Source organism: Amblyomma maculatum, chromosome 1 (genome assembly GCF_055883805.1).
Source record: "Amblyomma maculatum isolate TAMU_Amacu chromosome 1, ASM5588380v1, whole genome shotgun sequence".
NCBI lineage: Eukaryota > Metazoa > Arthropoda > Arachnida > Ixodida > Ixodidae > Amblyomma > Amblyomma maculatum.
Window position 1 is genome coordinate 375872212 of NC_139344.1, and position 17681 is coordinate 375889892.

The following is a 17681-nucleotide window of genomic DNA, read 5'->3' on the forward strand; positions in this document are numbered from 1 at the left end:
ATTCTTTTATTCAATTTTTTCTAATCAAGGTGCTTCGAAAAAATGAACGTCAAAATTATTCTTTACAAATCTATTTGAGTTGGCTTTCGCGTCTTTCGTTATTCTAAAATGACGTAACTCGCATTCTTTGCATCGAATGCAGGCACCATTTGCGCATTTGACAGAGTAGAAGTTAACACGATTTCGACGGCAATACCATGCGCAGAAAGGTCATATTCAAAAAATGAGATGCGTGAAAGGTCGCTTAACTGGCTTTCAAATGTGAATTGTGGGCGTTCAGTGTTTCGAACTACATTGCCGATTCAAAATATTCAGAAACTGGGCTCATCTTTGATGTCGGTGGCCTTAAAGGTCCCAGTACATTTCTTCTTAATAGAAAAACAGAATTTATTTAGTTGTTTTAGTGAATTTAACGCCTAATCAAAGTGTTCTGTACAATCCACCTGTATATACCGCACCAACGTATTTACGTGGGTTTTAAAACAAGAATCAGTAACAGCTCAATAATAATAATAATAATAATAATAATTATTATTATTATTATTATTATTATTATTATTATTATTATTATTATTATTATTATTATTATTATTATTATTATTATTATTATTATTATTATTATTATTATTATTATTATTATTATTGATGTGAAATTGTGAAAATGCCCTCACAGCTGTAATAATAATAATAATAATAATAATAATAATAATAATAATACCTGGTTCACAGGAAGGGAAAGGCGCAGTATTTGTCACACTTGTTTGTCTACAAACTGATTTAAAAAACTGATTTATTTATAGGAAGGGAAAGACGCGGTAACTGTCTCACTTGTTTTTCTGTGGACACCCCAACCGCGCCGTAAGGGACGGGAGAAAGGTGGGAGTGAAAGTGGAAAGAGAGACCTGAACCACGCCGTAACGGAAGAGAGGAAGGTGGGAATGAAAGTGAAAAAAATTACCGACGATTACGTTACTTCCTTGGTTGGTTGGTTCATAGGAAGGGAAAGGCGCAGTATCTGTCACACTTGCTCTGTGGACACCTGAACCGCGCCGTAAGGGAAGGGATGAAGGTGGGAGTGAAAGTGGATAGAGAAAGGGGAGCCGGAGTGGAGGGCTACGGAGTAATTTCGACCACCTGGGGATCTTTAACGTGCGCTGACATCGCACAGCACACGGACGCCACTTCGTTTCGCCTCCATCGAAACGCAGCCGCCGCGGTCGGGTTCGAACCCGGGAACTCCGGCACAGTAGTCGGGCGTCTTACCACTGCACCACCCCGGCGGGGCATTACGTTACTTCCTAATGCGAAATTTGAGCGCAGCAAATAAGCTGTTTCACCTTTTCGATAGATTGAGGCAAAGAAATCGAGCAACACATGTATGCGCTATCACAGAATTTTTTTTTTTTTTCACACGTATTCCTTTAACAAAGACTCCCTTCTCGGCGGCGGCGATGAGCTTCTGCTTCAGCCTCGCTTACACCTGGTTGCTCTCGACAGTGGCGATGAGCCTCCGCTTCGGCGGTGCGAACGGCAGGGTCTTCTCGACGGCGGCGATGAGCTTCTGCTTCAGCCTCGCTTACTGCTCTGGATTCTGGCGGCGACGGCGCTGGGCCTCTACTCTGGCAGCTCGTTTAGCAGCAGCAGTAGCAGCAGCAGCAGACGGAGGACTTCTACCGGTCGTCTCGCTCATGGCTCAGAAAGAACTGGCAGATAATTTCGCAGTGGCGAACGGCAGCGGCAATTTCGGCTCGGGCGGTGCACATATACAGATCCGCCGCCACCGATCTGGCTCTCTGACTGCCACCGCACAGGGGTTGCATTGGAGGAGGAGCGAAGAAAGGAATTAAGTTCGAGCAGGCGCTTTGACAACCGGAAACTCGCAAGAAGAGGGGGGAGGGGTGCGGCGTGTACACCCAGCAGCAAACGATGGGGGCAGGAGCGCGCGCAGCGAGCGGACAACGCGATAATGGGAGGAAGGAAGAGATAGCAGCGACTGACTGATGCTGCTGACGCCGATAGTGAGTCAACCCCAGCTGCGGAGTTGGTTTCAGGGACAACGCCGCCGATGCCGACGCAAACAATATGATACCCTCGCTTCCGCAGCGCCAAGAACCAGGTCTAGCCGTGGGAAGGTGGTCACGTATTCGTCGACGTGCTGGGGCCTACGTGAAATAACCGGCGCGTCGGCAACTGAAGAGCACCCTATCCGCCACACACAGGAACAGGAGGGGGGGGGGGGGGGGGGGACCCTCCCCTCCTCTTTCTGCATGGCGGCGACGGTGTTCTAAGCAGTCACGTTATCTTGACTCTCTAGCGGCGTCAGCGGCATCCAACAATATCAGTCGGTCGCTGCTAGCGCTGGGGGTATGAAAGGGGGGCGGAGCTGGTTACGAGGCCGACGACGACGCCGACGCCGACGCGAAACCCAGGAGCGGACGCCAAAGAGCTACGCTCTAAAAAAGCTAAAGAGGAGACGTAGTGGAGGGCTACGGAGTAATTTCAACCACTCGGGGATCTTTAACGTGTGCTGGCATCGCACAGCACACCGGCGCCTCTTCATTTCGCCTCCATCGAAATGCAGCCGCCGGCGGTCGGGATCGAACCAGGGTACTCCGGCACAGTAGTCGGGCATTTTACCGCTGCATCACCGCGGGCTAAAAATGTATCTCTGTACATTTCAAGGTTTGCCTCGAATAAAAATTATAATTGGCAGCAGTTAGCTCCGTGACAACTGTTAGTGTTTTCCAGCGCTGCTCGCAAGAACAATGTTTTTATAGTGGGCTCACAGTAATCAGACTCTTCTGATGCCAAACACTGTTATTCTCTTTACCGTTCATCGTATCGCGTTTTGCCGCGCCTTCTCCGGGTTCTGGAGAGCGACATCCTACAAATCAAAGAGCTCCATAAAACAAAATGACATTCTGCACTTCATTTTGCAATTCTGAATCTCGGGAGGCAAAATATTTTTCTTCGACAGCCTTTAATGTACAGCGCTTTCGAAGCGATAGCTTCACTAGGCAATGTAACGCCGAGGTCTTCGCGCCCAGAAACATGACCTTGAAGTGAGCCAGAGGTCGAACCACGAAACGCTTCTGTTGTCGCTATGGTGTCGCACCCCATGGTACCAAAAGTCAAGGTCAAAGGTCAAAGCGATGAAATATGACGTGGGCACATGGTTTGGTGTCACGTGATAATTGACGTCACATTGTGACTGAGTATATACAGAGTAGCTAACAGCGCGCCATACCATTGCTGCAGCATGGAGATCGATTAGAGGTACGCGAATGAAACTATAGCGTACACACTAGGTTTAACCTTAGCTTAACCACCAACAATTTTTCCTTTTGCCCTTCCCTGTTTCATGCAGTGTGCACGTTCATCTACAACAGCTCGGAGGTGTCCAACGGCACATTCTCGACGCCCAACTACCCGGGCGTGTACCCACGGGACACCGAGTGCCACTACCTCTTCTACGGAAAGAGCAACGAAAAGATCTACATCGAGTTCGCCTACTTCGACGTCGAAGGCGTGCCGCCGTAAGTTTCCACTACTTTCGTGGACTCGCTTCCGAGTCCAGCTTCGAGATTACCTGGAAAGCATGAAATAGGGAGCGCACGTCTCTCCATCAGCTTGCACGCAGTACACGAGCGCATAAGTGGGGGAGAGGTTAATAGGGTTAGAAAAGTAAGCTTGGAAGATGATTAAGATAGCCTCAAGGGACACTCCCTCGTTCAAAAGTAAAACCAAAAATAAATATGAGTGTAAACCAGCACCTCCAGAGAATTCACAGGTTGAAACCGATTAAAGGAAAATAAGTATAGCCAAAGTTTTCAGAAAATAAACTAAAAAAAGAGCGAAAATATACAGCCCAAAGGGTTTGCTTCTCAGACCTGCAGCACACCTCGTTTTGAATCATCAGCGACCAAGATTTCTCAGAAGCGGTAGGACCTCGTGACCTTAATATGATTTCAAGGTTTCTGGCTGTCAGATATAATAGGGAGCCCCGCTGAACACCTTAGGAGCGAACACATTGGGCTGTATACTTTTGACGGCAGTTTTGCACAGATGTCGCGTCAATCGTTTCAAGCGTGCCCTGCACTTGTTTATTCGCAAGCTCTTAGTTTAGCATCGACGCTTCCCGCCTCCAACATAGTTACTGCGTTGCGCTACAAACTATTGTGATTTATGCACGCTATAATATACGCTGATTTATAATGTCAACTGTTTATATCAAATAAACATCTACACTTGCCGGCAGTGTAATAGCTTCGTGTTCGTCGCAGGTGCCTCTCGGACACGGCCAGCGACTATGTGGAGTTCTCAAACTTCCGCACGGTGGACCGCAAGATCCCGCGCCACTGCGGCAACCTGCGACCGACAAAGATCGAGTCCGACGCCGACTTCTTCCGCGTCTCGTTCAAGTGCAACGACAAGTTCGACGGCACCGGCTTCGAGGCATTCTACCAGTTCAGAAACAACCCCGGTGCGTACAGGCGGGGAGTAGGTAAACACGACCCCGGCGAAATTGTCCCCGGAACAAAGGCCCCGGAACAAAGGCCCCGGAAAAAACGTCCCGGAAAAAACGTCCCGGAAAAAACTTCCCCAAGCCAAAAATATAACCATACGAATGAATCTTCTGGGAACTCAGTTCGCAAAATATATATATATTGCCCCTTCTCTAGTTCCCCAGATCTTTACACATGCACTCAGTAATACAGGTCTTGTCAGCTGGATAATATTACGAGTACTAATTAAAAACGTACAAATGCTCGGTTTTCGGGCACCACCCAGAATGGGCCACTGGAAACCTTTACATATGTTTTGAGGACGGGAGTCGACGATATCAATGTCGATAGTGTAGAACTCTTGCCATAGTTCCGGTGGTGATAGAGATGCTGCACTATAGGTACGGCAGGGCTAGTCTTAACGAGTCGTTGACGACCACCTGAAGCACTGCTCGCAGCGACCGGCCCACTGAAGGCGGCCAACCTTTGTATTGCAAAAAACAGAAAAGCGAAAATGAGATCGCTGTCGACCGGGCCACAGTTGGAGCACCAATTCACATGACGGCTAGTGCAGCGCAGACCATGTCATGAAACATGACATTGGACTTCGATCAGCGATGTCACTGAAGCGCATAATGATGCAGAGAGACATTTGCCCTCAGGCAAGGCTTTCGAGTATATACAATAATTATTTTTGCTTTGAACGCACCACATCGTTTGGCTGTTTGACCCCTTCAAATCCGACGGGAGAAAGCGCGGTGCCGTGCAACATTGCAACACACCACGATCAAACGCAATATTCGCCTTATAGTACTAGGAACAACTACAACAAGCGGAAAAAAAAAATACGACGGAACCGAAATACCAAACAAGGTTCTCTGAAACTATAAACGGAGGTGTAAAGTAAAATCAGTAAAAGCCAGTCATGGTGAAAACAATTAACCAATAAAAAGCAGGGCACCTGGCAAGGCGAAGCTTGACTTTACAGTACGTCTGACTGCGCCCGTTCGGAAGATTTTTTCTTGCTTCGCAATTGCGACGTTTTTTCCATGGCTATTTTTTCCGGGGACGTTTTTTCCGGGACCATTTTTTCTGGGGACGTCTAACCTGGTGCCGTTTTTTTTTTTTTTTTTGAGGACGTTTTTACCGACTTCTGTATAGGTGAAGCGCACTGGCAACTTTGAGTTCAGCGTACCCACCGATATTTGCTACGTAGAGTTGGTGAATGATATTTTTAAGCTTTAAGTGCTGCAACGACAGCAAGACATTGCGCGAAAACAAAGCAGTGTTTGCGTTTTGTAAAATAAACACACCAATGTTGACTTCATACCGTCACTTTCAAAGAATTACGCTGCGCCGTCAGCGAAGCTTCACAGTAATAACTTTCCTTGTAGGCGTCAGCTGATCTTCTGTGTGCGTGCATCATAGAATCACAGATGATGTATACGAGCAACAATGACACCAAAATAGTACGCGCAACACAAAACGTCATTGCTTGTTTACTGGTGCTGCAGAAAAAACTGCACTGTATACCCCTAGCAGCAGTAGGGCTAGACTTCAGCTCCAGCGCTTGTTGTGTTTCCACTGAATTTCTCACTCGCGTTGTTTCTTCGGGATTTCGGGCTCCTCCTGAGTTCTGCCGGTTTCCCTAAACATCCTCAGTCAAGTAATTCGGCTCGCAATCTCCCAATGTCTGGTGCTACTTGGCGGCCTAACGCCGCGCATACAAGCAGGGGCTGCTATTATAAAACGACCAATGGTTACTAGCTTAGCCAAACTGCCTACACCTTTTTTTTACCTCGATCTTATCACGCATTTCACTACACCGCACATATCAATAGTAATATCATTTTAGATACCTTTCGTGAGCTCGTCTTTAGTCCACACTACACTCCTTCCTAGGCAGCAGCCATTACATATTATCTGCCAAGCCACCCACCTCACCAGTACGCAGCGTCCTGCAACAGCTATAGGATCATGGATTGGTAAGCTTCCCGTCAAACTTGCACTTCAAATTTCATCACTGACGTAATCGACTGCAGTTCCGTGCGGAGTGTTACCCGAGCTCATTCTTCGAAATCACTGGTCCACTCAATAGATGCTCCAAAAACTGTTCACTATCTTCTTCACCTCTACGAGCCCTATCAGACGCTGGAAAAGTCAAAAACAAAACAGAAGCCTAAAGTGAGGTATTATTTTCTCACGCATTGAGCTGAAGAATATGCCGGCATCAGTACAAGTCAGAAGTAGGCCTATATTTCTCTAATTCATTTTAAGGCGCTTTCAAAACGGCCCACGCCTAGACGTTACTAGACATTTTGCTACACCTTTCTAGATCCAATATTGTGACCACTGAGATCTTTACCTGCCTCTCACACTTCTCCAATAGAGACAACTACGGGGCTGCTCTGGCCACCACCGTTCCGTTCCGTACACAAGCGCCACTAAAGAGTGGTTCAGTGGTTCACTTCAAGGCGCCCTAATGACGTACTGCACTTGGGCTACTTGGGGATACACTATGCCATTCGCTAGACACTTCCAAATATAAAAGTGAGACCACTAATTCTCTGCACCGCATTGCATACTTTTTCTTCCGCGAAGACGCCACTCTGCAAACTGAACTTACGATCTGTTATACATGTGCGTATCCCGCACTATCCCCGATAATTCCCTACAGTGGCACAACTTATGAGAGGCTCGAATGACTGATCCCAGTGGCTGAGGTCTCTGAAGCTATCCACATGACAGCTGAGGATAAAGCCCCGAGAGGTGACATAATTCATAATGCTAACCTACGTAATCTGGGCCCCTAAGAGGTATATCGCCTCACTGTCTCAAGGGCCCACGGCGATACAAAGTTACAATCAAGCTAAAATCAAGTTATACGAACGGGTTGTTCATCTCCGCCTTCAGAGGCACCTTGAGATCAACTTCTTCCATAGACGATGTTTATATTTCGTCCCAGTTTCTTAAGTAGGTTGTTGCAGCCACTCTTAGTGAAACCCTCCCATCCAATCGCACGGCCACGATCGGCACCGGCGACCCTCGCTCTGACGCTACCAACGAAAGCACTCCGCAGAGGTTCGTGATGCCTGCCCTTCTAATTGCACAGTTATGGCGGGGCTGCCAGCATGCCTCTGTAACACTCCTTGGATCCACTATGCCCTGAAAAAATCACCCTTCGATAAAGTCACTCTTTGTATTCTAAGGAATCCTTTTGGAGGAAAAGGTACAAACTACAGGCTGCCGTGAACATGGTACATCGATAAGCCCAGACATGTGATCTCACTTGTTCGCTGAGTAAGTCGAAAGTTTAGCGCCTGTGTGGCTACCGATATGACAAAACAATTCATTCGAACCTCATGACTAACCGTTATCCAATAGTTGTGGTTGCATGTGTCCAGCGCGCACGCCCTTCGGCTGCTGGACCCATATGACTTGCCCAACCTTCCGAGTAGCCCATAAGAAGACAGTGATTCAAAGAAGGGAACACTCTCCGCCTTTTACACGTTCTCGTCGTCAGTCGGGTTATATACAACCTACTATATCAATGTCCCAATGCAGATGTCATTGACCAAGTAAAAATCACCAAGGAAGTCCCAAGGGACTATAAGCAGCCCTTGAGACTTCCGTTAGAAGGTCTGCAGCAGTGCTGTCATCGCCACTTGCGGCACCGAAGAAGTAGAAGTTTGGCACCCGAGCTGGTGCGCTCGAGGTTAAGCGAACAAGTAGGCTCGGACACGGCAGCAGCTCAATGGCAGGATCTGCGTACTTCACCAGCCAGGAATCGAGGGCGCCTTCAATAAACGAAGCCGGTATCGACAACAAGCCGCCTTCCAAAACCAGCCTGGACCTTCTACAGGTCCGCCACATGGCTCATGTAGCTGGATGTTTCCAAAGTATTAAACGAACAATCCGAAGTGCTGTTCGCAGCACAAAACGCACGGCGTCTACTCACACGCAGCGGCCAAACAAATCTCCATCGCCTGGTGTACCCCTATCGCCTTCTCTAAATCGCTGATATGGCTGGTGAACCTGGATTCATACACAATATACAGTTTCTCCTGTTCCCAGGAATATACATCCCACATTCAAGCCCGGACACTCACTGCTCGACTCGAAATGTTTCGGCGCCATTGCTCCACGTGCATACATTGCCGCTACTTCGGGATACTGCACGAGACGGCGGCAGCAGTCCTTGACGGAAATCACCACCTGAAAACCGCGGCCACCATCCCCGTCAAACCACCACGGAAGCGTTTGAGCTCGCCATTTTGAGAGAGACCAACCTTTGCGGAGTCCCAACCGGTCGCCCGCAACTATCTTGGAAGCCGGCAGCGCGAATGTGTCCGGGTGCTAGAAAACATCACTGCAGACCTGGATCCGCATAATACTATATGGACTCCGAGGCATGACTGACTGGCCGCCAACATTGCCACTACTGACCGAGCAGCTACAAGGGGCATGAACATCATGCCAGTGCCATCAAAGCACAAATGATGTTCTAAAATATTCTTGAGCCACGCAAATGCGTCTTCCTGCCCCGCACCTGTGGCCCACTCGCGCGCAATCTGTTAACTCGTTCCATGTCGCACACAATTTGCGCGTTTCGCAGCCAGCACATGTATCCTACATTACATCCTACTCTATGTAAATCCACTTGCCGATGATGCCACGACCAACCCTGCCTTTTACCATGCCCCTGGTAATAAAACCCGGTACTTTCCAACGTCCCTAATTATATTTTGGAGTAGTAGAACAAAGCGATGTATAGCGCGCTACTGGAAGACCAGCTGCAGCTGATTAAATGGCCTTGCGCGTAGGCCGCGGCAACTGGGCTCCTGGAGTGAGGAGTATCCTCCCATTATGATCCGCACCTTTTAGGTCAATAAACGCTTCATAGTGAAAACTTTACCAGCCGCATCGATCAAAAAAGCATCGGCATTTGTTAAGGCCAACCATAGCACCAAAACCCCGCCATCGTCGGCAGCAGTACGAAGCGAGTAAGCGCACGTGGAAAGGAAGATGCGGCCCATCAATTCATACGTTCGAGGGGAGCAGCGGCGAGAGTATAAGGTCAATGTCCGGAGCTCGCGCCAAGGGCATTCCTCTATGTGCGTGCTGGTACGTTAATCCTCGTATTCACGAGACAGTACACATATGGAAAGTATGACGGTCCACATCCACTGGGTCTGAGGGCGGGAGTCCTCGCAGTATGCGGAAAGCACAAGACGCACAGGCAAACTAGTGAGGCGCGTTGTGTGAAAAGAGCTTCGCTTGGTGTGGCGAAAAAGGTCCGCGTTTCATCGTCCAAGCGCCGTGCTCGTCTCGTGAGTCTTAAACGTACCCGACCACATGCCAAGAATTTCGACAGCGAGATCCCAAGACAATGCGAAGGAAGATGCGTGAAAAGCGGCAGCAAGACGCAGAGACGAGGAAACTAGAGGCCGAGGCGAAACGCCGCAAACGTGATGACAACGAAGAATCGAGGCAACACGAAGCAGAGGCAGCACGCCAGAGACGGCAGTAAGCAAGCAGATACAAGAGCATAGGCTGACTCCATCCGAGGCAGCCAAGCTGTTTCAGCAAGGCCTTCGTCCAAAACTCCTGTCGGCAGTACGTGTAGTGTCTGCGAGCGATTGTGGTTTGCCAACGATTTGTACAGATTGTAGTTCTGGAAACCTTTTCAAACGTGCAGCGCTGTAATACTTTCACTCTCTTACACCGAAGCAATCATAAATGCCTCTAGCATTTTCCCCCTCCTTTTCCTCGCCTATATAGTTATGATGCTCCTTGATTCTCAAAGGTCGCTTCTAAGCACGTTACAGAACTTTCGCGAGTGTGCTATCGAGGAGCTCCGCCGGGGTGGTGCAGTGGTAAAACGCCCAACTACTGTCCGGAGTTCCCGGGTTCGAACCCGACCACGGCGGCTGCGTTTCGGTGGAGGCTAAACGAAGTGGCGTCCGTGTGCTGTGCGATGTCAGCGCACGTTAAAGATCCCCAGGTGGTCGAAATCACTCCGTAGCCCTCCGCTATGGCTCCCCTTTCTTTCTTTCCACTTTCACTCCCACCTTCATCCCTTCCCTTACGGCGCGGTTCAGGTGTCCACAGAGGAAGTGTGGTAGATATGGCGCCTTTTCCTTCCTGTGAACCATTATTATTACTATCGAGGACAAAAGTCTGTGGACCACGCAAACTGCAACCAAAGCGCATAACTTTTGTATCGGCCTGAATCTCGACCATATTTGTCAATTTGAAAGTTGAATTTTATCTTTCATGTGTACTTGAGAAATACGATTTACTTCGTGCTCTATTTCAAAATCGCCAGACGTGGGGTGCAGCGACTTTTGTCGCCCATAGTACATGACAGTTACTATATTTGCGCTGGAGAAGCAAACGTAAGCTTACATTCGTTCTAGTTGCTAGTGCTGTGCAGTATTGTGGTGCGAATTACAATTGCCACTCGCAACTTGCGTACTTAACTATAACTACGGTCGTCTGCCGCAGTTCTTTAAATGTGAAATTGAACTTCAAGTTATTCCTGTCACACATTATGCTCTCCTGAAAGTGAGGTTTTTAACTGTGTTTTTTTTTCCTGCTGGTATTGCAGATCCATTCACAGTCCGGCAGGTCTCCGCTGTGCAGAACAAGCAAAATGGTAAGCACCAGGAAAGTCTGCCAGCCTTTGTAACCTTAACTGCTCTATGGTTAAAGGGTCGATCGCAATATGGAGCATAGCATAGAGTTTCTTACTCTTACCTAGAGGGAAAGCTGTGCTGCCATCTATGGGAGTTTACGTAGAGTTTCCAGACGACCAGTTCAGCCACCATGGGCGCTCAAAGCATCATGGGCCGGAGAGCTACCCAGTGCAGACCTACACTTTTTGGACAAAACTAATGCAAAGATAAAAGTTTTTCTACCGTAAATAACGTCCTAACATTCAATATTGTGACTATAAATTGCAAAAAGATAGAGAAACAGCATGTCAGTGTGAGATTTATCCAATATAAGCGATGGCTCTTTCTCCTATTGGCTTAGCTTTGAGCAGCACAAATACCAATAATTCGCACTTAATAGGCCCACTTTGAAAGAAAAAAAAAACGTTTTGGAAATATTCATGTGGCATTTCGGAAAACAGAAACCTTTTATTGGCGACGTCTGCTTTTGCGCCTTCGCTTTTATGGGTTTTGCGGTCTATGTACGCACCTCGAGATGATGGTGACGATGATGATTATGGTGATGATGAAAAAGAAACATTATAGTAACGCCACTCCATACACCCGAGAAAAGCCGACTGTCCCGCACCAAGTAGCACGCAGGCCCATGATTCTTAGCGCGCCCATGGTGGCTGAAGTGCAGCGCCCTCAGCTTTCCTTCTAGTTAGTGTAAGAAACTTTATGGAGCATAGGAACGAAGAAATTTATAGAGCGTGAAAAGTTGGTGCACCAAAACGGTTAAAAAAAAAACGAATCTTAAGTGGTAGTCACACCGAGGTATCATTTTGTTTGCTGCTTTTAGCTGCGAAGAAAAGTTGTTAAATTAACCATAATGTTCGGAATTTTGTTCATCCATGTACCCAGATTACATCGTATATACAAAAGAAAAAAACTGAACATAGCTGATAACTTTGCTGACTATTCATTATACAACTGTTGCATATCGGAGCGTAGGCAGGAAATAGCGGACACATTTTTGTTATTTTTCTTCATGAATTGGCTTTTGGAAAGTTTGGGGAGGATTCTCACCTCATTGGCATCAGATTCGTAGATTAGTTCCGGTCGCATAAAATTTAGATAAGCCATCTTTAACACCATTTAGGTTGATATCTTCTTTGTGCACCAGTTTTCACTACCACCAACTAAAATATTCGCAACTACAGATTGTCAGCGTTATGAATATATTTTGTAAATAAGTTATATTAGTTTATTAATGGCTACGTGATTAGAAGTTGAATTAGTTTAGGTCATCTATACTCGTGAACAACTTTTTAGCGCATGTATGAAACCTATGAACCTGAAGCACATCTCCTATGCAGCAGAACATAGCCCCCACCCGTTCAAATGTTAGTTTACTTTGAAAACATATTGTATTGCTAATCTTCTTTATTGAAGGCGTTTTTTTTTTCTAACACAGCTTCCAACAATCAACGTGGAAAGGCGAGGCAAATCTCATTTCGTTATTTCAACGAATTTGATAGGCACGTCGAGTGAGCAACGCGAAGCCTCCATAAATGGCGCCATTCAAGCCGCTCCGCCTGTGTAACCTTTCCTTCATTACCGAAAAAAAGTGGCCCCAAGTATAGAGGCCACAACCTTTCATCCAAAAAAATTGCTCATTGATGAGACCTTTTGCCAAACTGCCCTTACAGTCCCTGTATTAAAAGGCTTCCCACATGTTATGCAATAATGTCGGTTCGGAGGTTCTCAATTTGTGACAAAGAAAGTTTGCCTAAACACTGTCGTGTTTTTGTTTTCCTCCAGTGCACAGATCTTCGCCTGTTACCGCCATGCTGTCGCTCGCCCTGCTGTGTCTTGTGGTCGCCGACCACTGAGGGGATGTCTGAGACACAGTCCTTCCACCTCACGCCCGTGGCCACCTGTTGACTTGGAAGTAACACCCCCCATCATTTGTCTGTCTCTTTCGATGTCTCGTTGTCGCCGCTAAAGCGAGGAACAGCAACAAAATAATGAAAAGCACAAAGACGTCGTCAGCACAGTATCCCCGCCTCCGGGAGCAGGGTCCCCGTGTCTCTCACTGGAGCCCGGCCGCGTCTTCGTCAGAACTTCACGGAGGTCGTGTCACGTGTTCTAGACACCGACCACGGTGCAGTTGTTGCTACGCGGTCCCCGCACCGCGAAGACGACAGGAAAAAAAAAAGATTACATACATTTAATATCGAACGCACAGACTGTTAAATATTCTTCATGTCGCCTTCATTGAACCCCAGCCTCGAACAACAACCACCGCCACAACCCCTATCCGCGTTGCTGTGACTTTACTCTTTACCGTCGTCTTCTCCTTCGCCGCCTCACCTGATCGCGTCTGTTGACACGAGCGCAGGTAGCTCCGGATCTGAACTGCAGTATGTATGTGTGTGTGTGCGTGTCTTGTGTGCGCGTGGGTCGAGGTGAGCAACTTTTTCAACCGCCCCACCAAAGGACACTACGGCGTACCCGGGACCCCCCGAAGACGGGTGTCATGCTTCCACGCGTGTCGGTCTCGGAGGACGATAACGAAGACAAGAAAATATATAAATATAAATATATTACAAAGACTTTTGATGAAAGCGGCGGATCATCCAGTGCTCTCCCTCCCACTCACTCTACTGATGACGACGCCAAAAGAGTATATTTACGGCGCGGCCAATCTCGGTCTCAGGACTCTCCCTGCAATTGTCGCCCATCTCTCACTCGAGCAGTCTGTCGTGACAATGTCCTTTTCTTGTTTCTTTTTTTTTTTTCTTATTTTTTAATCCTGACAGTATTCGCGTAAAGCAAACGCGCGAGCGTTGTCACGCCGTTCGTGAAAATGAGAAACAAAAGAACACCTTTAAAATGGTTGGCCTTTCAAATAGTTGCTGTTATTTGTCTTTGTTGAGTCTATACACAGAGGCAATCGAAAGGCAAGGCGCGCGTATTTTAGGTACAGTAGCCGTGGCAAGGGATTAAATGGCCTGTCCACTTTCCGGTAGTGTTCCGATGGTATACGGTCCACCTCCGCAGCATATGCTCATTCCACTTCTGTTTTGCAAGCCATACTACTCTTTCTTTTGAAGTTCGAGCTCAAATTTCGTCTCTCCATAAAAAGTTTAGCTAACGAAGTAAGTAAATGCTTTCTTTTCCTCCCAGAGATGGGGTTAAACGACTTTGGCCTGTAGCGAAACGCGTGTTACTTCTGCCCTCGAAATGCCACGCCTAAAGCCATAGAGCTTTTTTTATTATTATTGCTTTTAGATCCTCTTAAACATTAAATCAATCGTGGAATAATATGGTGCGCTTTCAGGTTTCTTTTGTTTTGATATCGGTTCGCAAGACATGCGATGAATAAGAGCACTGTGTATTCTTTCGATGTTCGCTTTCGTTACGTCAAAGACGACAGGTTCGCGCTTTATTTTGTTTTGTCTCGGTGCCTGTATTGCTGTTATATCTAGTCTGGGTACACGTATCAGTTTTCTGTCTTGTTAACATGGCTATTGTGCTCGTGTTGCTTAACGTATTGCGTGTTATTTTGGCTTCTATTGTTTTTCGGAGTTGGAGTGCACAGCTAAGAACAAAAACAAGACAATGCAAGCACAGGAAGTTGTTAACATTGCGAGATTTTCATCTTTGTTTCATCTAATTTCATCTACGAACAATAAAAACTAACTACCTTTACACTTCGACTTCCCTTATTGCCGATCAAAGTGTGTGAACATGTCCGAAAATGTATACAGCAGGGGCTGTGTGCCAATCCAGCAAATATGGAGTCAGCCGAAAGGGGAGCTGTTCCACATTATGGCTTTTCATCGTGTGTCCCTGCTTCGTCCAACAATAGGTGTGAACGTGAAAATTTTGAGAAGTATACAAAGGTAAGGTTTTGTTATCTTCCTTTTTTTAATTGAAAGTGTTTGTTGCCTCATGAGTGCCGTGACAGGTTCCTGTCAAAGGAAGCTGTGAACGAAATGTGTGAACAAATGTGACTTCATGCCCAAGAAGAAAGGCCCATAGATTTAGAAGAAGCCTTTAAACCTAGGGCGAATTTGTTTTTGTTTTTTTTAATTTAGGGAGAAATTTCATAAGCCTAAGGACAAACAAGTAGACATAACAGTTTGTTCATAGGTAACCATTACGTCATTGCTAATGCATGTCAGTATCCAAGGCATGATGGTTGGGGTAGATCCGAGCACAGAACAGAACCAAACATGATCGTTACTGTTCTGCGCGTGAATTTCAGTTATGTTCAAACAGGGCAAAATTACTTTTGAATAGAAATTCAATAAATTACTGTCCAAAAATTGCTTTAAAAAATAAATTAGATTACCAATTACTGGTCCCAAAAATAATGACACTGGATTACAATTAGGTCCGAAAAGTAATCTAACTACCTTCAAATTACTTTTCAGTTACTATGCATTAAAAATTAAGAAAACTGCTTCAACGAAGCTGCAACCGCGCACTCTCCATATGGCTCTTCCGCACGCATTATTTCGTCCGCCCTCCAAATTCCACCAAAGACATCTCTCCGTTCCACCACGCGTCACTAGAAAGATAAGACAGGGGCAAAAAAAAAAAAAAACGAATCCTGAAACATGGTTAAACGCTCACACTGCTCTCAAAACAGAATCTAGCTGCGAGCTCAGTGCCTTTGCTGCCCAGAGCTGTTTCTATCGTTTGAAACCGCCTAGGCAGGTTATGTATTCGGAATTGATCTCGGCACCTTCCACCCGGTAATGTTTGGGTCAAGGGCTTTCCTGCCTGTTCTCTATCTCGTTCGCCCAAAGGTGACAAGTGCAACCAGGCACCACACTGCCCTTAGCCGAGGCAGAGTCCCTCAATACTTTGAGCGAGGCAGTCTAGGGAGTGACAGTGAGCGCTACTGACTATAGCTTTGAACTCCGTCCTGCCCCATCTGCCTCTTTGACAGCCCCTCGGCGGTCTCAGGCGCGCAGTTCTACTAATTTGTGTCCTTTCTTGCTGATCCTTTATGCTGGCCCAAGTGTGCCGCGCTTCGTTCCTGCATTCCTGGTGTCCTACGGTGTGTATGTCGTTCTGCCTACACAAAGTGCAAAGATGCATTTTAGTAATAATAGTTTTGGAAGAAATTACATACATTTTGGCTAAATTATTGCCCTAAAGCTTTTCATTGCATCGCTAAATTACTAGACCTGAAAATTAATTCTTACATTACCAACTGCCAGAAAACATATTTAAATTGCAATAATTTTATTATAGTAATTCAATTAATTCTGCAATGTCTTGTTATGTCAGAGTGCACTGCCAACTTTAGCATAAATACGAAATAATTCTAAAATGTCTACATAAACAACAGAAACAACGTATTTCATGTATGATGCACTGCATGGTAAGTGACGTTCCAAAAAACGGCATCCATGTCTCTGTGGTGTGGTCGAACTGAAGTTGAGACTGAACTCACAAGTAGAATCGCAAGACTCGCCTTATCACGCGTAGGGGTACGTAAGTACACGCTTGAAATGTTTCTTATGTGGTAGCTTAAATACTAGGTCTCAATACTTCAATACTAGATAGAGCAATACTACTCTAGGTTTCGAGCCTTCAGCATAGTTGTTGTTGTTGTGGCTTTAGAAAGAAGGAAAAGAAAATACACGGGCCTGCTACTGGCTCTGTAGTTGAGCCACCTCCGCTGCCTCGTGGGGGCAGAAGAGAAAATAGAGAAGAAAGAAAAAGAAGAGGGAGAAAAAGAAGCGCGCCGCAACAACGGCCGTCGTCCACCACCACCTAAGCGGCGGCAGGTGCAATGACGGCCTACAACAGATTTCGGTGGCTGGCTAGCCCCTGCCGCAAGCGGCGTTGACCTACCGTCCCAGCCCCGTAGGGCCAGGAACTGCCTCCCTTCACCACCTTCGTAGCGTGCTTGCCTCGCACTGCGAAGGAACCGGTTCGACTCCGCGGGTTTCCTTAAAGCATTTATTGTTTGTTTTTTTTTTGTTGTGATTTTGCGTTACAACCCTTCTCATTTTGCGGAATAAAGTTTTATACTACTATTACTACAACAACTACTACTAACCTCAACGCTGAACTCAACGCTGACACCGGCTTTACTGCGATAAGGGGCTCTTAACGCTTTTGCGTTAAAACTCGACATATTACTAATAAACCATTTACCATAATTCCACGAGGAACACACCCCTTCACCCTCAACATTACTCCTGCGCGAAAAAGTACTTCATGGTATTACCGCAATGTTTTACGTTTTTAAAGGAAGCAAATCTTGTAAACCAATAGCACGATAAAAGACCATTCAACTTTACCATGATGCAGACACATTAACCTTGAGTTCGGCGCGCAAAGACCTTTATATGTCTATGTGCCACTATGCCCGACACAAAACAGCACACCTTTTTGACAGACATGATTTGAGTTTCGTACCACAGCAGCGAAGTGGCATCGCTTATACAAAGCTGATACACCCCAGTGAGCATCCGGGTAGCACACGCTT

At 46.5% G+C, this 17681-nt stretch overlaps 1 protein-coding gene across 1 annotated transcript in view; it reads left to right on the plus strand.

The window, feature by feature from the left end:
• Window positions 1–14869, plus strand: part of LOC146208285 (suppressor of lurcher protein 1-like) — a 165855-nt gene extending 150986 nt beyond the window's left edge. Inside the window, exons 5-8 of the mRNA XM_084592496.1 lie at window positions 3368–3536; window positions 4284–4483; window positions 11116–11163; window positions 12986–14869. Coding sequence (XP_084448622.1) covers window positions 3368–3536; window positions 4284–4483; window positions 11116–11163; window positions 12986–13056 — 488 coding nt within the window. The 3' untranslated portion in view covers window positions 13057–14869. The remainder of the gene's footprint in view (window positions 1–3367; window positions 3537–4283; window positions 4484–11115; window positions 11164–12985) is intronic.
• The last annotated feature ends 2812 nt before the right edge of the window (window positions 14870–17681 follow it).